Here is a 26,399-nt window from a genome sequence, read left to right as displayed (position 1 = left end):
CACACACACACACACACACACACACACACACACACACACACAAACAGACACAGACACACATATACGCCATGCATACATCAGGCAGAGCCAGATGTGAGTTGTGTTGGTGGAAATGAAGCAGGATGTTGAAGTTGCTGTTTCTTCCTAAACAATTGCACGCCATAGTAAACATCCAAAAAGGAATGCTCACTAAAGCATTCGCATTTAAAACTTACTCCGGATTTGCAATTACTGTGCTTATCTATGCATGCATGCACAAGCACATGACATATGTTGTGCACGTCCTTTTTTCCATATATATATACATACACAAGCCAAGTGCATTTCTGAGTTTCCCAAAGTAAATTTTGTTGTTTCTTCTTCCAAACACTGTGTATCCGCATAAGCACTTACAGCATGCCTGCACAAGTGAACATTTCAAAAACATACTTGGCACGTTGACCCAGTGCTATTTTAACCGCTCGACATTTCTGACAGACAAATCAGCCTTTCACTTTTTGGCTCACATGTGGAATGTGTGTATGTATAGGGATGGATATTAATCTTTTGACACATGGAGACAGATTTTGCTCTGATCCATGAGTACAAATCTGTTTATATTTATGGGATGAATTAAACTTTGATTCATTTTAGTAGTGTCTAACTTTGTCTTCTTCTGAAGCCTTGTTTTTCTGTAGGTAATATATCTAGAAGGTTATGTTTAAAATCATGGCTTTTTTTCTGCCAAGGTCAAGATGCTTAAAGCAGTGATATTCCCAATAAGGTCTATGATGCATAGGCAGGGAGTTTTTTTCCTTACACTGGGAGAAATTTTCACATTATTATTATTATTATTATTATTATTATTATTATTATTATATTTTATACTTTTTATTTTACTATATATAGTTTGTATATATTATTTATTTATATTATTATTATATATTGACAGTATATTACTGGTCATTTTAATTAGTGGTTTTGATCCAACGCTCAATAACTCAATAATAAGTAGTCCTATAAAATAATTAACTTAGATTTAATGTTTTGTCAGTTAAAAAATATCAAAAATAAAACTCTGGATGGATATAATAATAGCAAGAATACCATTTTTAGAATTAAACAAATCGTAAATCCTTCACCTACGATACCAAGCACGTAAAAGGTTCCAGTGTTCTTTTCAGTTCCGTATTTGCTTGCCCAGAAACCTACAGCTTCATACTGTTCAAATCCAAACTATGACACGAAAACTACATTTATAAATGCCGACATTTATGATAAAAAAAACAAGTACTAAAGTCTCTGAGAGGAATGACTTTATGTAGCTGTGGTCTTTATCCTTTCCTGATAATGTCAGTGGTGATTAAGCATCTTGCTTCCAACCTTGACAAAAAAATTATTTGGCTTTCACCAGGAGATGTGGTCGTAAAAAAACATAATTTGAGTCTGGCTAGCATCTTCATTTTTGCCTGATGATGTGTTAAATGTGAGCTGAAAGAGTGTTGTGTTTATGAGCATTCGAGTTATATAACTGTGCTCTGTCAAATATTTTGCTTGGTGTAATCACTTCTTTTACAGCCCTTCCTGAATCAGAGTGTCCAGAGTTTGTTCGGCATAATTAATATGCCTAGAAAAATAGATTCTACAAATAGCAGGACTGTGCGAGTGTATGTGGAGGCGGTTCTGCAGTTGGCAGGGCTTGAAAAAGAGCAGCACATGAAAGTATTTAAAAGCTTTTAGCCATAAAGAAATACAGTATATGAACCAACTGGAGAGTATTATGTTTAAAGAAATATACCCACCAACTTGTGGACACAGTTTTTGTATGTGCTTTTTGAATATCCAGTTTCACATTTAATACTGGTGGTCAGTAATGAAGTAAATGTAATTCGTTACTGTACTAAAGTAGCTTTTGCATGTACTTCAATTAAATATTTCCATTTGGGGAGACTTTTACTTCACTACATTTCAAAGTCAAATATCGTACTTTTTACTTAACTACATTTTGTGAAATTATCATTTTTATTCATGAGCGGATAAAAACTTAATTTTTTAAGCAGGCAGCAAGCCACCAGTCAGGGTGAAGTACACGCTTTGTTTGTATCTACTGAGCACAAACATACAGTACAGAATCAGTTTGAAAGCAAGTATAACATTTTGAGTGTAATAAATGATAAAAGAAACTCCTGACTCAAACATTCCATAACACCTTTGGCCTTATTTGTGCAAGATAAAAAGATGGTTTTGGGCCCATAATATTTTTACTTAAGTACTGTGGGTACTTAAGTACATTTGAAGGCCGATAGTTTTGTATATGTACTCAAGTGAAAGTTTAAAGAGAGCGCTTTTACTTTTACTGGAGTAATATTTTACCTACGGTATCTCTACTTTAACTTATGTATATGGTTTGTCCACCACTGACATTTAGCCCCCATTTACTATTATAATATTCTCCACTCTTCTTGGAAAATGTTTCACTTGATTTGGAGTGAGCTGCATATTTGTGCTCATTCAGCCCTCAAAAACGTTAGTAAAGTCATAAATTCATCCCAAAGGTGTTAAAAGGGTTGATGTCAGATCTCTAAAACAGGCAAGATATTACACTTTAACCCATGTATACCATATGTTCATGGAGTGAAGGGAAATTTTAATCCAAAGACAATCTATATATGTAGAAAAAACACATGTGGCTTGGTATCCCCCAATACTTTTGTATGTATAGTGTATCGAATAAAAAGTTGTATTCTTTTAAAATAGGAAAAAGGATTTTTTCCTCTCTGTTCTGCTGTCGGCATTAAAAAGGCAATGTTGATGACAGCTATATCAACACTCTACTGAACTAGCTTGTGCTCTGGGCAGCTAGGAATGAAGCAGTTGATAGCCAGGATATGTCATTTGTTTGTCCCGTCTGTATGTTTATATTCAACAAATAAGAAGCAAAGAAAACCAAGATAGAAGCAAAATATCTGCATTATATTCATAAAACAAGCCTGTGCTCAGTGGGTCTGTGAAATTTATTCCTAACCAGGAAATAAACCAGTTTGGTTGAAAGAATTTTTCTTGGTGAAAGTGTCGACCTAAATTTAAATCAGATAAAGAACAGATTAAGAATAACATGCCAAAAGAAACATATAAAAAAAAGCCATGAGGACATGTGTTAAGTGTTGTAAAATCAAATTATGATCACTGATGTTTACATCTTGCACACTATGAACAGGCAACTCAGTCAGGCTTACCAAATAGTGTTGACATCTTAAGTGTGTGATAGAGATTACACGTTCAGTTTCTCACCACAGAATAATACCCTCCCACCCCTTCCTTTTTTTCTGACTGACAAAAACAGCCAAAAGATGACATACGAGATTTCTGTGTTTTTGAAAAATACACTCTGTTCTTGGGTTTAAATTGACCTTTCTTTGACCTGAGTACACACACAGTCTTGGCTGACATTGTACAAAATATTTTTTCTTTCATATTGGAATGGACCAGTACTACAGCCACATGGCAAGCATTAGAAAAAAATTGGGGCTGCTCACTTGTTTTTTTTAGTTTATAATGATTTAAAGGGTTAGGATGTTTGCTCTTAGACCACAGTTGTTCAAAAGTACAGATTTTCTTTGAAGTTGTTCCACAACACACAGTAACTATAAATGGCTAAAAAATGTATTTTGTGTCATTCTTGAACGCATAAAATGTTAATAGCAAAATGGCTGTGGTATATGAGAAAAAAACAGTTGAGGATGCCATATGACGCCACTGAGTGATTAAATATATTCATAAAAAAGCATGCCAAATTGTCTTTTATTCCTTGCGTAAAGCGTACAAACAGAATTAGTCATAAAAGTTATAACTATTCAGATTTCCAAAGCATATTCATAATCAATAAAGCAGTCAGACCCTTTTGCTGAGTGAAATACAATTACCTCATATACTGTACAACAGTGATGGGATTTAAACTCATGACTTTCCATTCAAAAGACAAACATCCTAACCACTAGTCTACTCCACACTGACTGCTATTTTTTATTTTTTTTTTATCTTAGGAAGTAAAAAACAGTGAGTGTTGTATTTTGTACTTTTAAATAACTTTTACTATCCTCACAACCTCCCTAAAGTGCAGGCACTATTGGCAGCATAGTGTACTGAGCCGCACCAAATTCACCAAGTTTAAAATGAGTCACACATTCAGTGAATATTCCAGTGAAATTTCTTCTAGACCAGGGCTTCAGTCTTCCAAGGACCACAATCAAGCCTGAAGTTAGTGCCTTACTAATCAGAGCAATAAACAAACAGGGTCATATATGGCCAACCGGCTCCTATCAGGGAAACATGGAGACTGTGTTTATATGCATTTGCACGAGTACATCGCTCACCACGGGCAAGATGTTTTGTCAAGTGTCATTTTTACAAACATTGGTTTGCAACAATGCATTTGTGTTCCTGGTTCAGTCAGCACACTAACAGATTTTACATTTTCAAAAGCTCTGACTGGATTATAAATTGACATCTGATTGACTGCCATTGCTTTGGTTTGACTTGTTTATATATGTTGTTTCTTAAATTTAGAAGAAAAAGAAAGCCAAAAAGGGAGGAAAGAAGAAGAAGAAGAAAGAGAAAGACCTTACAGCAGACAGGTTGGTAAAAAAAATCTTTAAAACAAATATATATATATAGGAAGAAACGCATGTTTATAGGCATTATGAATTTTATATGGCTTTAAAAAACCCACCCAAAGGCATGATCACAGGGTGTTTTGAGACTTGAAAAAAGTTTAGTGTTTTATGCGGTCAGGCGTATAAATTGTTCTTACAGTAAACTTTAAATCTGTTATACTTAAACAGCTTACACATTTTTTTTTATCTCTAGCTTTTCTATAAAGTTTCTAACATCTTTTCAGAATTTTCCATACATCTGTAATAGGTCAGACAGTTAATCTTTTAATAACGTTTGAGAAATAGTTGTGTAGATAACAATAAAAGCAGTAGGAAGGAGGAATACCATATGTTTGTACTTGTATAAAAAACACACACGCCAGTACACACCTACACACACAGACAGACAGACAGACAGACAGACAGACAGACAGACAGACAGACAGACAGACAGACAGACAGACAGACAGACAGACAGATAGATAGATAGATAGATAGATAGATAGATAGATAGATAGATAGATAGATAGATAGATAGATAGATAGATAGATAGATAGATAGATAGATAGATAGATAGATAGATAGATAGAGTAGATTGCGGAAAGCACTCATGCGTCTGTTTTTTGAAGCCAGCTTCTGCACCTGCTGCACAACACGAGGACTCAACTTCTTTGTTAAACCCTTGCGAGGAGTGTTTCATTTGGAACCCGTATAATAAATATCAAACTAGCAAAGTAATGAGTGGTAATAAGTGCCTCTTAAAAACAATAAAAAAAATAGGTTTTGCAAAAAACACACTGTTACACACACTGTTCAGCCCTAACAAAAAAATCTTGCACCAAGAAGTTAGCAACAGATCCTTTAAATCCTATGAGTTGTGAGGTGGAGCCTGCATTGATCAGATTTATTTTTTCAGCACATTCCATAGATACTACAGATTTGGGAATTTTAGAGACCAAGTCCATAACTTGTGTCTGTCACAACAATTGCTATTGCTTCCCTAATTAAAAAAAAAAAAGTGAATTATCAGACCAGGCATGTTTCTTCAAAGCTGGTGGACATGGGTCAGTATGGGCCCCCTGACTTATCTGCATCTACACAGCTCTTGAGTTGCCAGTTCCCCCTTCCCAGACCAGTTTTATTTGCTACTATTCACTGCATAATGGGAACATCCACAAGTTCTGCCATTAGACGCATACGTTAGCTATCACAGTTTCACCAAAAGTCACTATATGCTTGCCTTATATGTCCTACTTCCACCACTTGCTACAAATATATCCAACCCTTTGACCGGTGGTATTGCAATGAGATTATCAGTGCTTTTCATTTTACCTGTCAGTGGCTTAAGTGTTATTGTAGATATTGTAATGTGGCACATTTTTATAAAATAACACTGAAAAAAAATATTTCAAATCAGCAATGTCCTTGGAAAATAAAGTAACTGTTGTCATTAGCTAATAACTATAGCCACCTAATAATACAGATAATAATACAGATTTTCTTTAGTTTCTGGGTTTGTTCAATTCACAGAAATTAGTAAGAAATTCAGTGGTCATTCTATGAGAATCTAATTGTGTCCTAAAAATAGACAATGTGAACTAAATTAAAAACTAACACAAAATTATACTTGTTTGTTTATTTATTAAGAAAATATTACTTTTTGGTAAGTGGGTAATGTTAAGCTTTGCTTTCAGAATCTGGTGTGACCTTCTTGTGCAACAATAACTACAAGTAAACTGCATGTTTAATGTAACTGTTGATCAGTTCTGCACAATGGCTTGAAAGAAGTTTAGCTCATTCCTCAGTACAGAACACCTGCAACTCTGGAATACTGATTGGTTTCCTTATATGAACTGCTTGCTCCAGGTCCTCTTGCATTAAAGTCAGGACTTTGACTCCAAAACATTAACTAGGTTTCTCTTTAACCATTATTTAGCAAAATGACTTCTAAGCTTGGAGTTGTTGAGTTGCTGCATGACCTATTTTCATTTAAGATTCAATTCAGTGAGAATTGTCCTTATATTTTTCTTTACAATTTGCTGGTTTAATTATGAATTCATTGTTCCATCAATTATGGCAAACCATCCTGGCACAAAAACAGCAAAACAGGCCCAAAGCATAATACTACCACCATCATATTTTACAGAGGGGATGAGGTTCTTATACTGGAATGCAGTGGTTATATTCCTCCAAACATAACATTTTTAAACCAAAAGGTTATATTTTGGTCTGATCAATCCTCAACACATTTTTCAACAGTCCTCAGCCATGTTCTATTTGGAGAGTGGTGGCTTTCTCCTTTCAACTTTGCCATGCACAACAAGAATGTTTGGGGTTTTCTTGATGGCGTATTCATGAACATTAACATTAGCCACCTAATAGATAGAGGCATTTTGTTGCTTAGGAGTAAATTTGGTTTTCTTTGTGACCTTGTGGACTGTTGCACATCTTACTTCTGGAGTGATCTTTGTTGGTTGTCCACTCCTGAGGAGGGTGGCAAAAGTCTTAAATTTCCACCATTTGTACACAATCTGTCTGACTGTGGAGTGCAAACTTGTTAGAGATGGTTTCGTATTCTTTTCTAGGTTGAGCAACACAACGCTTTTTTTGAGGTCCTCAGTAATCTCCCCCTACCATGATACATTTCCACAAACACGTGTGGTGACAATTAAATGATCAACTAATTGTCATCCCATTGATTGTAAACAGATGGACTCTAATTTGACCTTCATTTAACTGCTTATCCTCAAAGCTCACATATTTTTGCCACTCACAGATATCTAATATTGGATAACTTTTTTTTAATAAATAAATGGTCAAGTATAATATTTTTTCTCGACTGTTTGATTGGAATCACTTTATCTACTAATCCTGCTGTTATTATTCTTTTAGTAAATCCTTTAATTACATTTTGGTGAGGATTCGCCCATTAAACCAAAAGAGCATTAGTAAGGTTAAGCAGTGATGATGCAGGGTGAGGAGGCATAAGGTGTGCAATAGGTTTGGGGATCTGTTCAGGCCACCTGAGTTCTTTCATACCAGCCTTGGCATTTTTAGGCCTTTTTTTATTCCAGGAAAGAAAAAATGTTACAGCATATGAAAAAAACATCTTATATAACTGTGTGATTCAAACTTTCTGGCAACAGTTTAGGGAAAAATCTTTAAAATTTTTGAAAATATTAGCAAAAATGGCCAGGTGTCCACAAACATTTGGCCATACAACATATATATATATATATATATATATATATATATATATATATATATATATATATATATATATATATACACACAGTGAGGAAAATAAGTAATTAAACACCCTGCTATTTTGCAAGTTCTCCCACTTAGAAATCATGGAGGGGTCTGAAATTGTCATCGTAGGTGTATGTCCACTGTGAGAGACAATGTATAATTTTTTAACTATTTATTTGTATGATACAGCTGCAAATAAGTATTTGAACACCTGTCTATCAGCTAGAATTCTGACCCATAAAGACCTGTTAGTCTGCCTTTAAAATGTCCACCTTCACTACATTTATTATCCTAAATTAGATGCACCTGTTTGAGGTCGTTAGCTGCACGTCATGGTTTGAAATCATGCATGGCACGGAAGGTTCCCCTGCTTAAACCAGCACATGTCCAGGCACGTCTTAAGTTTGCCAATGACCATTTGGATGATCCAGAGGAGTCATGGGAGAAAGTCATGTGGTCAGATGAGACCAAAATAGAACTTTTGGGTCATAATTCCACTAAACGTGTTTGGAGGAAAAAGATTGATGAGTACCATCCCAAGAACACCATCCCTACTGTGAAGCATGGGGGTGGTAGCATCATGCTTTGGGGGTGTTTTTCTGCACATGAGACAGAGCAACTGCACTGTATTAAGGAGAGGATGACCGGGGCCATGTATTGCGAGATTTTGGGGAACAACCTCCTTCCCTTAGTTAGAGCATTGAAGATGGGTCAAGGCTGGGTCTTCCAACATGACAATGACCCGAAGCACACAGCCAGGATAACCAAGGAGTGTCTCTGTAAGAAGCATATCAAGGTTCAGGCGTGGCCTAGCCAGTCTCCAGACCTAAACCCAATAGAGAATCTTTGGAGGGAGCTCAAACTCAGTGTTTCTCAGCGACAGGCCAGAAACCTGACTGATCTAGAGAAGATCTGTGTGGAGGAGTGGGCCAAAATCCCTCCTGCAGTGTGTGCAAACCTGGTGAAAAACTACAGGAAACGTTTGACCTCTGTAAATGCAAACAAAGGCTACTGTACCAAATATTAACATTGACTTTCTAAGGTGTTCAAATACTTATTTGCAGCTGTGTCATACAAATAAATAGTTAAAAAATCATACATTGTGATTTCTGGATTTTTTTTTTTTTAGATTTTGTCTCTCACAGTGGACATGCACCTACGATGACAATTTCAGACCCCTCCATGATTTCTAAGAGTGGGAGAACTTGCAAAATAGCAGGGTGTTCAAATACTTATTTTCCTCACTATATATATATATATATATATATATATATATATATATATATATATATATATATATATATATATATATATATATATATATATATATATATATATGTTGTAGATCATGTGTAAAGAACAAAGTCTTACCATGAGGTTAAGCCTCATACTCTGATCAATCTGATGGTTCTGGTGCTGTCCAGAGGAGGATAAATCTTGGCTCAGTTACCTTTCAGTTTGCCCTCAGCCTATATATTAGAGGTCTGAATCTGGAATTCGGTCAGGTTACTGTCTGTGAAATGTCCAATTAAAGCCTGGTAGATTTAGCAGTAAAATGACTGTGACGTTGAAAAGCAAGGCATAGCTTCAGATGTAGTAAAATCTGGTCTTGGATGGGTGGATTGTGTAATAGCTGATATTTCAGATGCTATGTGAGTGATTCATCTGCTTTTCACTTAACTTTTCCTTTGCTGTTGTTTTCTATTTTTCCATCTCTCTCTCTCTCTCCATCCCTGTCTCTGTAGGACTGTTGAATCAATATACGAAGAGCTCGTTCTGGAAGGCATTCTGATTCAGCCGAAGGCCGTAAATCTACGTGATTACCTCGGTATTACGGAGTCACAAACACTCATGTCTATCTTTCCAGGTTATATATATGATATATGTTCAATCTTTTCTGGGAATGGTTCAAACCTGATTTGCTTTTGAAGTGTACACTGAGTGTCCAATATGGCTATAGTTTGCCAAGTGTGTATTTAATTCCATAAGGTCTATTTTGCTCAATGCTAAACTTTTGCCCACTTCTTTAAACATTTCAATCTGTAAATCAGGCCTCAGAAAAGACAGATCAAGAGCTCTGAATTTCACAGTAACATCTGAAGCTATACACCACCAAAGACTGAATCATAATCTGTGTGCGTACGTGTGTATCCCAGCATGACATACTTAGCCTGAGTATTTTCTCTTCCTCATTGTGGCAGATGAGTCAATAATTTCCATATGCCTGGTCAATACTCTACCCAGGAAATGTATAACAGAAGTTAACAGGAGAGCTATTTTAGCTTCTTGCTTCCTCAGTTGGTCTTGATTACGTGCTGTCAGTAGTAATACACATGCACACACGCATTGTCTCTTCCAGGTCGATGAAATATATTTCAAGAATTCAAATGAATGCCGTTTTTTGGTATTTGTAACGTATTTCCAGATGCTATTGAACAGCTTATTAGCTAGCCGTAAAAAGAAAATATGTGACCAAATGTGCCTTTACATTGAAGTTTCATGTTTGAACTGTTTCCAGTCCTGGGTGTGGTGCTGTGAATAAAACACGCATCAGTTCTGACATGTAAAATATGCTATTTTTATGCTGTTTGGTGGAGTAAGCAATGTTGCTACAGCAACATTATGTTATGCAGGCAAACAGCCAGAGATTCACCTTTATCTGTTTATCTTGATGTTATAAAAAATAACTGAGTCAATGCCCCCTCTTTGTCTCCTCTATATGTCTGTTTCTTAGTCCAGGTGAGTGCAATTGCTCATATCTGTAAAAGTCGGCGCACATGCTGTTGTGGTGTACAATTAACAGACTTTTAATATTAGTCACTGACATCAGGCACGTTTTATATGCTCCAAGTGCTTCTGTTTTAATCCTGCTTTTATAAATGTTATATTTGTCTCCCCAGGGGAATACAGTTACCTGGGTACGAGCCTAAGGCAGGCAGATATTGAGCCCATGCCATCCCTCTCAGACGTCAGACAGCTCATTGCTCTCTATGGTGTGCTGCCTCTGGGTGAGTAAGTGTTCCCATGTCTGCTTACTCTGTCCCAGGATGCTCTGGAAATAGGAATAAATTTAGTCAAATATAGAACCATTAGCAAAAGTATAAGGCCAAAATGATAGTGGTTTTGTATTGCACAACTTCAGAGTGACACAAGATGATTGATTGGATCTATTGTGTGTAGAAAAATGTCCAAGGGGACGCTAATGAACACCCTGGGAACTGGAGTGGCTCCCATGAATTTTTTAGGAGAGTTACTGTTGAAGCCTTGTGTGCATTTGTGTTGCGTGTCATACAGTGCATGCCCTTCTGAACTGTATCTGACCCTATTGTGGCTTATTGCGCTGCCCAGCCTCTTTTGTCACTTTCTCTACAGTGAGCAAGCAATTAGAGACGAGCGCACCGGTGTCTGGTATCACACCATCCTCTCCCACTGCCCTTTCACTCTTCCATCCCCCGTTTTAATAACCCGTCAGAAGACCTTTCACACCCGCACACTTGTTTAGAGTCCCGGTGCGCTATAACCCCTAACAACGCTCAGGAGCCAAGAGTCCCAGATAGCTCTGGGTTACCACACAAACAGCTTCTACAGCACTAAAACAATGAGAGATCAGTCAGCAGCTTAAAAATAATCATACACTGGAGGGTGTGTGGCCTGTGATCAGGCCTCAGCAAAGGAGAGTGATGGAGACCCCCAGGACATTTCATCACCTCTCTGCCAGGGGAAAAAGAAAACAGGCAGGAAGTGAGAAGAAGCAGAAGAAATAGCAGTGAGGTTTGGATAATCTTTACAGATCAGAGTTGGGAAATATTTATCCAGAAACACCAGGATAGTGGAAAATTTGAAGAGGAAATGATGAATTGGAGACTTTTCCGCACTGTTCCCATGTCACAAACCTTTCCATGGTGTGTTCCACAGTGAAGCAAATCACATACCAACAATTTAGCACATGTTTATGATCACTCTTCCTGCTCATAGACTGTTTGGATTGAGGCCTGTACAGAAGTACTATTACAGTTTACCGTTTACTCTGCCATTAGTTCTTTGTTTGGGCCTTTTCACGGGTGATGCAAAAAAGCTTACTCCATTTGTTTCAATTGCTCAGCTGTAGTTGTGTTTGTCAATCCCTGCCACTGCATTCCCACACAAAGATGAGTTGAGGAAACATCTGCCATTTGTAGTGTAAAATAAACTGAACTCAACTAGGTTAGGATTTGTGAAAATGGATAAGGGTAAATATTAAACATAGCAGGCTAGAATACAATGGAACTGAAACATATTAATGAAGATAATAGCCTAGACTTCACTTGTTTTTGTTTAGATTGTGTATTTATAAAGTTTCCACATTTGCTAAAGAACTTCCCTTCTGACACAATGATCATTGATCAGTTTACAGGGTTACAGGGAAAAATGAAAAAGTGCAATGCGTTAACTGGTTTCTAATTCTTTCTATAGGGAAGTATATATCCAGTCAGACACATACATGCGCTCACACACGTCTCCCGCTGAGGCAAATTTGCTGTTTATATCGCCTCCTGCTGCACAGGAATGCTGCTCCATTCTACATTTTACTCTGCAAGATTTTCTCAGCTTGGTTTTTGATACTTACACTGATGATCTGAAATCACATGAGAACCTGCGAACTGATGTTTTTCACAGAGATTATAATAATTGCACACCTCTGGTTTACCATAAAAGCTCAATGTTTTCAAATGTCACGTTGTGCAACCTTACGGCTTTCAAAGCAGTTAAATGAAAGTTGTTAGAGAATAAACCAAACAGTTTAGAACTGGATTAGCTGCCAGATGCTATTCAGTTTCAGCCTTGCACTGGTGTTAAAGATAAACTCGACCCAATAGGTTTATTTTAAAATATTTGCAAGGTGCTTAGATGGTTGGTGCTAATTTGTTTATTCTGGTTATTCCTTTGAGAAGGGAGTGGTTGAGGGCTGTGCCGGCATATACTGCATCTACATAAATATAAGGGAAAATGTTAACAACATTACTGAACTTAAAGCTGATATTGTACAGGTTTCAGTGGTATTTCTTAAAAGTTATCGAGCAAGACCTTTTTTTTTAAATCATTCACCATTTTCTACATAGGAGCAGTAAAAACAGCTAATATTGAAGTAAGAATTAAACCCAAGAATCTGCTGAGAGTTGTTCACAGTAGTTAGTTGGTAAGCCTGGTGGTATTGAGTTAAATTCATTGGTATTAACATGTTCAAAGTTGAAGCTTAGAAACCTGATCAAATTATGGAACCTGGACAAACTTCAAGATTTAAGAGCTGCTGCATTGGTTTCTTTAGGTAGAAATTAATCCTATTGGTGTCTCAGGAAACATTCAGCATTGTGGTTAATATAGGAAAGTTCAATTACTATTGTAAATTAAATCTTTAACACATTTTTGAGAGTATTTACTTAATCTTAAAATATATCCCACCACCCAATTTAACAAGCATTAATTGAGCAGAAGTTAAAATGGATGTCGATATCTTTATGTTTAAAGGGGGAAAAGTATTCTAATACAATAGACACCTCATTTTTTGGATTATGAGCAAGATAAAGATTGACTTTCTGTTGCTTTAAGCAAATGTTATTGTTATGTGTGTTATAACGGTTTTGGCAAATGCTTAAGAAGCCACTAAAATGAGAGCTAATACTAAATTTAAGCAATAGCTTATAGTCTCTTATAATAGTAACTCACATAAACAGTGACTATTCTCTTAAATACATATTTAGTGTATTTGATTGAACAGTACCTTTGACAGAATGATGGTTTAAATGACTATGCTGTGGTGCTCATTTCAGGCTCTCAGAGTGTACATGAGAGAGGACCCCTTATCCGTTCATTGCTGCTGGCTGGTCCATCAGGTGTGGGTAAAAGGATGCTGCTCCATGCTCTGTGTACCGAGACTGGGGCCAATCTGTTCAACCTCTCCCCTGCCAACCTGGCAGGCAAATACCCGGGCAAGAGCGGCCTTCAGTATCTTTTGCATATGGTCTTGAAGGTAAGGAGACCACTTTTTGGCTTTTTCTTCTTCTTCTTTTTTAGGTGAAGTGATAATTTACAGCAACATGAAAATCAAGGAGTAGAAATTGAACTGTAGCATTTTTTAACACCATGTTGTAACCCAATTCAGACAATTCCTACAAGATGACAAACATTCATGCTAAGAATTCTTATGCCCTCCAAATAAAACCTCCAACAAGACCCAATTGCCTCTGGATATAAACGCAAAGTGACATCAATTTTAAATAATCATGCACTGTTCTACTGTCACACAACATTTTGTGCAGACAAGAGCAAGCATATAGATAATAATAAACAGATGCCCTACTAGCAGTAAAACCTATGCTGTATTTATGCAGAGGGTTAATTTACACATACAAACACTGCATAAGCATATAAGCGTTCATAATCATGTAAATATCAGGATCAATTAATATTACATTTTGTGTATGTACAATTGAGGATGGGTCTCAATTGGGCATGCTGTTTAATAACATGATGGTCATATGCATTACAGCTGCAATTACATAATCTTTTATTCCTTTTATACCACAAGCATCTGTCATGGGTTACCATTTTCTGTTTATCAAAATATTAAAGCTAAGTTTATTGTTATGGAATATCGGTGAAACAAGTTCCTGTTTCAGTAGCTGTTCCTTCAGTTAATCTGACATACAAAAAGCTTAAAGGCTTGACTATGGTGCAAAACTTATAAGAAACCTTTTACCTCTAACTGTTGCAAAGCTCTGATACTGGACTGGACTCCTTCCATAATTGTTAAATAAATATAAAATAAAATACAAACAACTTTTTAATGAAAAAAGAGAAAATGCATTTTAGATCTGCTTTTTATGGGGCTCTGTTTATGTGGAATGAGCTAATTAATCAGAAACCTTTGATTTGAACTGATGTCAGAGCTGCTTCTATGAAAATTAATAATATTGAATCAGATTTGAGATTTAGGTGATGTCTGAACTTACAAAAAGGTTGCAGACCATTTTTTTTGGAAGAATTCAGAATCAGCTTTATTAGCCAAGTATGCCTGAGCATAAAAGGAATTTGTTTCTTGTTTAGAGTAAGCCAACACTGCACAATTAACATATCAGGATTCACAGCATTGCTGGACTGAAACAAGACATACAATGTGTTTACAACTAACACAACTAAAAGACTATGTTTAGAAGAAAGTGTACATTGGTTTGTATACAGTGGCCTGTGACAGAATTTTACTTTTGCTTATTGTCAAGGTTATTCAGCAAAAATGGATGTTGTGGGCATCACCACTTCAAAGTCTCCTGTGCACTAGATGTGATTTCTTGCCTGTTAAACACAATATTGCCAAAAGTATTGGGTCACCTGAGGTTTCCTGCTATACGTGGTTCTTTTCCAAACTGTTACCTCAAAGCTAGAGGCACTCAATTGTCTTTAGATGAGCTATAAAAAAAATTTTGCATTCACTTGAACTTGGAAACCCAAACCTGTTCCAGCATGGCAATGCCCCTGTGCACAAAGTGAGCTCCTTGAAGATCTGGTTTAGATGCTTTGGAGAGGACGATCTTGAGTGGCCTGCTAAAGAGCTCTGATCTTATCCCTACTAAACACCTTGGGTCGAATTGGAACGCTGACTGCACCCCAGGTCTCCTCACCTACATCAGTACCTGCCTTTTGTAACACCCTTGTGGATGATGAACACAAATATCCATAAACACACTCCAAAATCTAAACATCTTCCCAGAAGAGTGGAGGGAATTATAAGAGCAAATTCACCAGGTGACCCAATACTTTTGCCAATATAGTGTATATACATATTTTATGTGCAGTCTATGAAGTTGCTGTGATTGTGTAAAATCTGTTATCTAACTCCAAAAAAGAAGTTAGTGTTAATTAGAGACATGTGTTTTTATTTTTCCTCTTCAACTGCTAAATTCTCACGTGTTTTTGAGAAAACTAGTCAAAATCAAATTGAAATAAGAAGTCAGGCTTTGTGTGCTCCGTATGCTCGCCCGCCTCCATGTTTCATCGTGGCACGCACATCCAGACAGGTTGCTTACTGTGTCCCAGAAGCCGCAAACATACAGTGCATGACATCTTCAAGTTTGACATTTCCCCAAACATATATAAACATAAACAGACGTGAACTGAAAACTGGGGGAATATTGTCCCCGTTTAACCTCTTTTTTTCTTGTTTGCTCGTAAAATGTGCAGCCGTTATGTTTTGTTTTATGAAGAGTTTGAGGGTTTGCTGGTTGTGTTGAGAACAAGCAGGAAGAAAGACAAGCTTTGTGGTCCTGGAGCAGTTCAGGTCAAATAGAGCTGGATTTGCAGATAAACACATTAAGGCCCTGTTTGCATTGTGTGCACACATTTCTTTCAGCAGCTCTCCTAATGAATGCTGGGAGTAGAATTGTGTCCTATCACAACTTCCTACTTACTCTGCCATTATGCAAAGCATGGACCACCTTCCCATCTGCTGCTTGTCTCTTTACTTAGGCCTTATCTTCCAGATGCATCTGTATACACACAAAAATGCACCCACACACACACACACACACACACACACACACACACACACACACACACACACAGACAGACACACACAGAGCACTCATACATATAATAAAAACACCTAGACATCTAATGTGTGGTGTAGTTTTTAGCAGAATACAGTGCTAGGTTTTTCAAGTCATAACTGAGCGATGGTTATTGTGAGAATGTTGGTGATTAAAGATGGTGTTATCTCTGCTCCGGGTGTCCGGGTTGTTCAATGTATGCGTGTTTATTGTCATGTTTTGCCAGGTGGCTCGCCAGCTGCAGCCCTCCGTCATTTGGATCGGAGACGCTGAGAAAACATTCTACAAAAAAGTCCCAAAACAAGAGAAAGAGGTTTGTCTGCCAACTGGGCCGTGTTTTCAATTCTCAAGCACACAAACACCCGCAGAGACATTCTTGCACACAATAACTGAATAAAACAACTGACAACAGGTGTCTCATTGAAGTGAGATAGCTTTTATAGCCACTGTAGAATCATGTCAACAATCAGATTTTGCAACGCTGCATTATTGAATTAGGTTTTACTGCCCTCTTGTGGCTATCAAATGATACATCACACAGATTCTACCATTCATCTATTCATCGACTTCTTTCATTACATCTTTCTGTTGAAGATGGAGCCCAAAAGGCTAAAGAAAGACCTGCCAAAAGTGGTAAAGTCCATTAAAGCGGAGGATCGTGTGCTGCTGGTGGGGACGTCTCGCAGACCATTTGATGCAGACCTCAAAGCAATGTGTAAAGTTTACAAGAAGATCATCCTAATTCCCAGACCAGACTATGCTTCAAGAATAAGTATGAATGTATAACTGACTATCACTTTATAGCATAACAGCTTTACTGTATCTGAGTAATGTCTAACAGAATGTACTGTGTGTGTGTGTGTGTGTGTGTGTGTGTGTGTGTGTGTGTGTGTGTGTGTGTGTGTGTGTGTAGATCTATGGAAAGAGTTGCTTAGAGTGCAAGGTGTTCGATTCAGCCCCTCTCTGGACCTCAGCTCTTTGGCTAAAGTCACAGATGGCTACACTCAGGGTCACATCCTGCATGCTGTGGGCAGTGTTCTGACCTCTCAGCGCCTCAGTCAGCAAACTAAGAAACCCCTCACTGCGATGGAGTTTATCCCTCCTCTTGCCAGACAGAACCCCGTCTACAAAGAGGAGGAAGAGGCCTTTAAGGTCAGAAACCATTTAAATATCTGAGTCAAGTCCTTTATAAGGTTCATGAAATACAACAATGTCAGTGTTGATAACTATTCGAGGATAGAAGCTTTTATTCAGAAGCAGTTTGCCTACACAGGTAGCTTTTATTCTTTTATTATTTCTTTTTTCTATACAGCATCTCTGCCACTAGTTCTGACAGCAAGGCAAAAGACTGGTTTATATTAAGGCAAAGGTAACTGTAATAGAAACGTCTACATGTTTCACAGTTCATCCAAACCTGGGGGTTTACCAAGTGACACAAGAGAAGCCCGTTCATTCTGTTGTACAGAGATCTCAGCGTAGTCACTAGACACTTATGAGCATCTGTGAGCTCATGTTTGTAAAAAAGGGACGTATAGAGCTTTAATTTGTTGTTAAGCAATTTAAAAAAAGTGTTCAAAAAAGGGAGAGAGTTGTGTTAATAAAAATAAAGAATTGACTGGTGAGAATGAGCCAGTAATAAATTAACAATAAATGGATACAATTATGATCTGTTGTTTTTTAAGTAAGCAGAACAAGAATAATTGTTGGCATATTTCTGTTGTATAATAGGAATAAAACTTCACCATGTGCTGTTTTATTAAAATAATGAAATTTGCATTGGTTTGTGTTGTGGTCGATTCTATCTCAACTTGAAGATTGCATAAGCACAGTGTAAGCCTGGCAGTTGAGAGATAATTAATTTTTTTATATTTGATCTTATATATCTCATATTTTATACTTATTTATTATCTGATTTTATTTTCTAATTTTTTTATATATATATATATATAAAAAAAAAACATTTTAAATTTTAATTGCATTTATTTTTTATTATTATTCATATATTCATTTCTCGGTTTTACGTTCAATTGCAGTACTGGAAAATTATTTTAACATTAACAGTAAAAATAAATAAATGTAATAATTCTTGTGTTGTATGCAGGGTTGGTACAGTCAGACTCCATTGGGCAAGCGACGGGCACGGGCAGGAAAGGCATTTCAAGAAGCGGCAGAGCTGAAAAAAGGAAAGAAACCTGGAAAAGAATTAAAAAAGCCAGCAGAGGCAAAGGGGAAAAAGAAAAAGAAGTGAATTTTCGAGTTATTCGAGTAGTTGTAGTTTTGTCGTTGTTTATGATAACAACACTGTTTCACTTAATTTAAGGCCTTTAGTTTCTTCTTTACAATAGTTTTACATTTTACTACTGTAGTAATTTATTAATTTAGTATTTCAATGTACAACCTGAAGACACTTGAAAATGAACGTGGGAGACTGCATTTCCTGATTTGGACTCTGGAGGGCAGCAGCGGACTTTCCTTCTTATTCTTAATGCTGTATTATTTCCTTTACAATGATACTGTTGGTTTAGTTTATTTCTGTTTGTAGTTTAATATGACTTAAATACATTTTTGAATTGAATATTTCCTTTCTAATTCTGATCCTTTCTAATTGCTAAATTCAATGTCACAAAGACCAGAAGCAAAACAGGGACAAAATCTCCCTTTTTGTTTCCTTTTTTACTATATAGGGTTTGTGCATGCATTCACCCATATTTACTTTTTCCACATCCTTTTGTAGCTCTTGGATCTGACATGGACATAATTGGGAGTAAATGTCCAAATTTGCTAGCTTGTTAATGAAAAAAAGCTTATCATTAGCACATTTTGCCATTAGCTGATTTTATAGCCCTGAGTTAATTGCTCTATTGTGTCCCATCTCACCATTTGTGAGAATTTTCTCTTCAATTATAGTCCACAAGACAATTTTAATTTAGAATACAGATTATAAATTCATTCAGGCAAGTCCTAGGCAATAGATAGATAGATAGATAGATAGATAGATAGATAGATAGATAGATAGATAGATAGATAGATAGATAGATAGATAGATAGATAGATAGATAGATAGATAGATAGATAGATAGCATTAATAACATGCTGTACATGTAACATTATCAGCATCTCTGAACAACCCCTGATTCTGGTTTTGGGATTGAATTTTCTTAAAAATGGATAAAAAGATCCCAGAATTCTTCCTTTTATTTATTTTTTTCACATTGCAGGATTTTGCCGGCTAAGAACAATGATGGAAAATAAATCGTATTACAGATATGTGTTGTGTTGTGGAAGCGCCTCTTCTGAGCAGTCTCATTTAGCTCCTCAGCGATGGAGTTGCTAATTATCCTGTGTAATGGGCCGCCATGCCCGTGGGTGCCAGCACGACTGCGCTGCTACATCTCGGCCCAACCGACAGGATCATTCTGTGCCTGGTGTGCACACGTGCCAGTCTGTTTCCACCAAGCAGCTGATCCACTTCCTCTTCCTACTCTCTTCCACTCTTCTCCTCTTCCTAATGGAGTTTCAGTCTGGATTGGCATGTTCTCGTATTAACCCACTTCTCTTCTCCCAGCGCCTATTTTTTCTTCTTATCCATCCCTTGATCCTTCCCCGTTCTACCCGCTTCTCTCGTTCTCTGTGCCAGGTGGGTTTATAGAGCATGACAAACACACTCAAGACTCTGTGCTCCTTCCAGCTTCAACTCACATCTAATTGAATTATTCAGGAGGGTGTGTGTAGATGTGTGTTCTCATCCCGAAAGCCCTGAAGCTAAGAATCATGCTATGATAAGTGAGATTTTCTTTTTTTACCTTTTTTCTAATTCAAATGTTAAAGCACATCTGCTAAAGTGCACTCACTTATAAAAGGCCATCTATTGTGTACTTTTCAGTAATGAAGCATGCAGTCGAGGGCACAGTGGCTGTATCTGTTGCAGAGATCTCTCAGTCATGAGAAGGAAAATTTTCCGTCTGGAATCGACACTTCTTTGGTAATTAATCTGCCCCTTTTGACTGTTTGCTGTTCACATAATTTCATAACCTTGCACACGTCTTCCCTTCAGGAGTGATTCTAATTAAACATCATTCTAATTGGATCAGTCACGTGCGTCTTTTCACAGAGAGCATGACGCAGTGCTAAAACAAAGAACGTCATTTCAAAGAGCTTTTTAACCATCGTATCTGAGCGCCTTCTTTTTAAAAGCTTCAGGGCCGGTGCTTTTCCTTGCAGCTCTTTTTTTTCCTGCAGCAAGTCACAACTGTTTATGTTGATACATCCAGATCCTTCCACTCCTCTCTGTCATGTGACCTTTTTGAACCCTCAGACCCTAAAACTGACCCTTAGGGTGAAGAGTGAGCCATGACCAATTTAAATGTTTTCCTCTCACTAAATGGAGATTGTAAAATTGAGCTTTGGCAGAAGGTCCCTGGGAAAAAAAAGACCTGTCACATTAGACTATGTCTGTTTATGTAGAGTTATGTGCTCAACAGTTATAAACAGATATAATAGTCGATGGCCTTCGTTCTTTTGTGCAATGCCACGTTCAAGCTCCCGAAGATGTCATTTTGAATGCTTCAATTACCGAACAATTAGCCAGCTGGGTATTATAAAACAAAGCAATTAATGTTATGCTAATAAGCGTGATTTCTAGAAATTCTCTTTCATTTGCTAATTATTCGTTAATTAGTCTGAGTTTTGTAGCATATAAAATTGCATGTGATCAATCAGATTTTTGGTATTTAACAAACTCCTTTACACAGCTGGAAGAATCCTCATATCACTGCACAGCATGATGTCTGATCCTGCAGGCAACACGAACAGCACATTTAGCATAAATTTATAACACAACAGTCATTAGGGTCATTAAGGTTTAAAGACAAGCATGTTTACATTGATTTATTTATTCAACAGTACTTGGCAGTGAATCCAGTTCTGTGATACGACGGTTTAAAGAGTTTTTCACAAAAAATTGTTATTGGTTTTTGCATCCTCATACACGTCATCTTTCGCTGAGCAAAGCCGAATTCCAATAAGTGCTGAAAATGTGTTCTTAATCCAACCAAGCATCAAAGATGAATCATTTCATCTTGTCAACAAGAACAAATTGAAAGCTTCATCATTCATTGGACTGGTTTGCTGTCAAAAATGCTTTCCCGCCTCACACCCAGCGTTCCAGGGAGAAGCTCCCCTCTCCACCGTGACCCTGACTGGTATAAGTGGCTACTAAACATGATTGAGGGAGACGACGAGATCATTCATTACAACTGCATGACTCATAGCTGGATGTTTGTATAGCTCTTGTAAAAAATTTTACTAAGAATGTTTGGAGAATGAGTAATACAGACAGAGACCATTTGCTTATTTTGTGCTTAATGTGAAAATCTGACTGAAGAAGGGTCTGGTTAGCCACATTTACAGGCTAGCAATAACCTTTAGCTATACAGCAGAATTGTTCATGTCTCTGTGAGCTCTTCTCATTGTTTGTTCCATGAAAAAACTGCCCAGAAAGAAGTGAATAATTGTTGCAGGAGTTACAAGAGTAAAAATGGCTAGTGCTCAAGAACCTGAAAGATACAGAGAACAGTTGAAACTCCAGACAGACTATAATCCAGCAGTAACAATTCAGCACTAGTTGCAAAGAAATGAAACTAATTTCTTGATTTAGTCACATTATGGACCTCGTTGCAAAGGCACAATATTTTGTACACTAAATTTAAGCCTCAATAGTTGAATAATAATGAAACAGCAGCATTCTTACAGAGTAGCCACTGGCAATAATTACCAGGACCTAAGAAAGGTTATGTGGGAAGGAGTGCAAACCTGTTACTTCTTTATAGCTCCTTTGAAAAGCTCCCTAAAAGTGCCTACAGTGAGAGTGAACTGGACAGGTCGAAGTTAGCGTACATGCTGGGACACTTGAACCAGGTGAGCTGTTCATTCAAAGCCAGGTGTGCTTCTCGTCAATTACAACGCTGCCCCACCACCTAATTACCAGCCACTCTGCACAGGTCAGACACTCAAGCAGGGGAATCTGGGAAATCACAGACCTGGCGCTGGCTTTTAGAGCTGGGGAGGGACAACCCCAATGAGCACATTTTATGGCCCCGGAAAACCAGAAGTGCAAGTGATTATTCACATAGCTTGTATTTTTTTGCATGAGTTTCCCTCTAGCCAGTTTAACCCAAGCCCTCTTCATTAGACTAAAATGAGATGAAAGTGATGGGCTGTTAGGTTTAGTGCTTTGTATAAATCTTGTCTTCTGGATTCTTTGTCTTTGGTCACTTAAGGGTTCCTTGCTTTCTAAATAGGTTTTACTTGTTCACATTTATCAGTTGCAGGGTTCTACATCAGGTTCCACTATGAAATACACAAATAGACCGTCCCTTACATTACCTAGTGCCATGTATTTTGGTGAGGGAGAACCACGTGCAAACCATACAGACACAAGGAGAGAATGCAAAACTCTATAAGGTGCATACCCTAAGTTCAGAACAAAGTTAGGACCCTGAAGCTAATCTTTAGTATGCATTTATACTCATAAAATAATCCTTGTTCTATTTCTTTTATTCCGTCAAGAATTCCCAGTATCGCAGTATTCAAATGTTCAAGGTCACATAATTCGTACGGAGGGTCTGCAGGGACTGTGATACCTCAGCGGTTAAATTTTGGCGCTAAGACAAATGATGAATTCCCAGGACTGTCAGAGAGACAGTGTTGTGCCCTTGAGCAAGATCTTAACCCTTAACTGCTTTGCCCTGTGCTTTCATTGTATTCAGGAATAAAATAATTGCTTTGGATAAAAGGATCTGACAATTAAATACATGGAAACGTCCTGGAAATTGAAACAGCAGATTTTTCTGAATGTGAACACTAACGTAGGATCCCATGAAGACTAGAATTATGTTTCAACAAAACAAAAACATTTTTTTTTTTGTACTCTGAAAAGAAGCCATAAACAGGATCAAGTAGCAAGTAAAAGATGACAGGACATCATTAGAAAGATTCATAACTTTATTACTAATCATACAAAAGTTAATAAATACTGCTAATGACAATTATGGCAATAAATGAATATTACAGAAGTGAGATCACTAATCCAGCATAAAGCCTATTGTTCCTAACACATTACACACCTAATCATATAAAAGCATTGCCACAGTTCTGCACAGGCATGTGCAGGTTGGTGTGGCTGTGGTGAGCAGGCTGTGTGTATCTAATTAGCGTATGAAGAATGAGGAGACAGAACTCATTAGGCCTCGGGAAGGCTGAGCATACTCTCGCCCTCTCACCATAATAATGTTGAATCCACCGCAAATCCGTGGAACTACAATACTTCATCAAATGTCTGCTGGTTCAGGATTAACCCTGCTGCTGACACTCTCTCACTCATTCTTCCTGTTACACGCTCCTCTGAATCTCCGTCTACCTGTTCACTAGTCTCTTTTGCTCTCCACGTTTTCATGTTGACAACCAGGTCGTAATTGGCCTGCTGTTTTTCATCTTTCTTGTTTTTCATCTAAAACTCTGATGCGCCATAATGAGCCTGAACTAAGCGATAGAGTTCAGATTGCTCTGTTATCTATAATGGCTCTATAATTAAAGTTGCCAAAGTCTTAAATTACACCGAGCAAAAGAAAATTGGAACAAGGCTAAGTCTACATGATTTGAGTCACTTTGATCTGATTTTCTACACTGTACTTACAAATAAAAGTTAATTCTATTGAGTACTGAAATTCATTTTACTTCTGTTTGAAGTCTTCTTATAGATTTGCTAGAAAAGAATTGGCAAAAAGGGCAATGAGCAAGGAACTAACCCAATTTTAGTATCAGAAGACTTCCACTCTATTTTAGTCCTCTCGCCTGTACCAGTAATTAAGCATGTAATTATTAAATAATCGTCTTTTGAGACATGTGTGTGTGTGTGTGTGTGTGTGTGTGTGTGAGCAGCCTAAGGGTGAATTTGCGTCAGATCTAATATGGCCACCATGTGTGAGACCACAATGAAGGCAGACTCGACACTGATAGCCTGTTCTTCTAAACCAATAAGTGTCTACTAATTGAAACGTCTTTATTTGTCACGTTAGGCCCAAAACATGATCAAAAATAAGACACGACATATACAATTAATAAACCTGGCTTTGTGCCAATGTGGAAATTCCATTGCAACCCAAAGTGGCAGGAGATTTAATTCTATTAGAGCTATAGAAAGGAGTCATAATAAGGAATATGGAGCAATGCAATTCAACCTGTTTTATTGTTTTAAATGACATTACATTGTTTGTGCCATTAAACTCTATAAACTTTATAAAGGTTGTCATATCTGGAGTTGTAGTTATTACAAAGTCAGAGTAATTCTTATTGTAAATGACTGGTCACTTAATTTATAAGGTTTTTGTTTAAACATTAAACTTTTTAAAAGAAAAATGAAAATCTGATGTTTTAAGGCAACATGCAAATGTATGAATAAAGATTAAAAGGATTTGAGGGCTTTAAATGGAATGAATGCTCTATTGTTCTAACAAACAAATACACTGATACACATCTGCATAATACTTGAATCATTGGATTCTGTTTGTTAAATAAGCGTTTTCACACAGACAGGGCTTCCCTGCTTGCAGAAAAATGCTTTAAGTAATGCTGTGATCGAGGTCTGTTACTGAACAACTGCAGTGAGTTTTAAAATAACTATAGCCTTTAATTAGGTGTGTGCAAGACACCTGGATTTTGAAGGTTTGAACTGCATTCACAAAAATGCTCAAAAATTATGATTTGAATATCTTTTTTTTCTAGCCTCGCTCCTGGTCAAAGTGTGTATTCCTACATTTTGAAGACCACCCGACAAAATGAAATAAAATTATTGTTGTTAAATACAAATACGCTTGATTATAAATGCTGCTACATTTAAACTTATCATAGATATAATTAATCGAATGTAATAAAATGGATGGATTGGACTGTAGTTAATGTCAACAGTCTCCTACACTGACTCAGGAATACAGTTCGCTTCTGATCATCATCACTGCACCCTGCAACATTGTATATCTGCTTCAAATGGACATTCGGTGCAACACAGATGAGGATGGGTTCCCTCTTGAGTCTGGTTCCTCTCAAGGTTTCTTCCTTACGCCATCTCGGGGAGTTTTTCCTTGCCACAGTTGCTCATCAGAGACAAACGTACTTACAAAGAACATATTTACTTTTAATCACCAAATTATCTGTGTAAAGCTGCTTTGAGACAATGTTCATTGTTAAAAGCGCTATACAAATAAAAATGAATTGAATTAGATTTAATTAAAATAAATCATTATATTGCGCTGTAAATTAAAGGCTGTAGTGTAAGATGGTTTGTTGTTTTAGGGTCCCACAAAAACCAAAGGCACAAGCAAAGAAATGGAAGTGAAAAAGAAGCTCTGGCCTCCTGTTGAACGTCATGCACACTACACAGGCTGTTATTTAATGCCACATACATACACTCATTAGGTATTTAATGAGGTGAGGTTTGTCTTTGGATGCCTGTGCTCACAAAGTATGTTAATGCATATAATGCCACTCTACATGTGGTGACAGAATAACAGAAGCAGTGATATTCCAGGACATGCTGTAGGTGTACAGCTCTACCCACTAACTCCTCTGCACAAATTTTGCACCAGTGCTGTGACTGCCCCCGTCATTCATCTGTCTTGAAAATGTGCCCCTAAGGCTTGGATCACTGATGCCTCACCTCATTTCCTCTCTTTTATAAAACAAGATGAATTGGGCCATGGCGTCGTGTCATAGTGTGAACAGTTTAATGCACGGTGCGCTACAAATGAAATGCAGAATGTGACGATTACTGCAGCACTCAAGACTTATTTTATTAAGCGTGACTGGCGGTGAAAATGCACCAAGTGATACAAATATCTGCCTCAAAAAACCAATTGGCCCAATCAACGAGGTGACAGAGTA

At 37.2% G+C, this 26,399-nt stretch overlaps 1 protein-coding gene across 1 annotated transcript in view; it reads left to right on the top strand.

The window, feature by feature from the left end:
- drc11 (dynein regulatory complex subunit 11) overlaps positions 1 to 19,042 on the top strand; it is a 51,011-nt gene extending 31,969 nt beyond the window's left edge. The window contains exons 13-20 of the mRNA XM_083560961.1: positions 4,546 to 4,613; positions 9,630 to 9,712; positions 10,785 to 10,892; positions 13,692 to 13,891; positions 16,690 to 16,776; positions 17,058 to 17,235; positions 17,377 to 17,615; positions 18,565 to 19,042. Coding sequence (XP_083417087.1) covers positions 4,546 to 4,613; positions 9,630 to 9,712; positions 10,785 to 10,892; positions 13,692 to 13,891; positions 16,690 to 16,776; positions 17,058 to 17,235; positions 17,377 to 17,615; positions 18,565 to 18,711 — 1,110 coding nt within the window. The 3' untranslated portion in view covers positions 18,712 to 19,042. The remainder of the gene's footprint in view (positions 1 to 4,545; positions 4,614 to 9,629; positions 9,713 to 10,784; positions 10,893 to 13,691; positions 13,892 to 16,689; positions 16,777 to 17,057; positions 17,236 to 17,376; positions 17,616 to 18,564) is intronic.
- The last annotated feature ends 7,357 nt before the right edge of the window (positions 19,043 to 26,399 follow it).

Source organism: Silurus aristotelis (genome assembly GCF_946808225.1).
Source record: "Silurus aristotelis genome assembly, chromosome: 2".
Classification (NCBI taxonomy): domain Eukaryota; kingdom Metazoa; phylum Chordata; class Actinopteri; order Siluriformes; family Siluridae; genus Silurus; species Silurus aristotelis.
The sequence above is the reverse complement of the archived record's forward strand: the minus strand, read 5'-3'. Positions and strand labels throughout refer to the sequence as shown.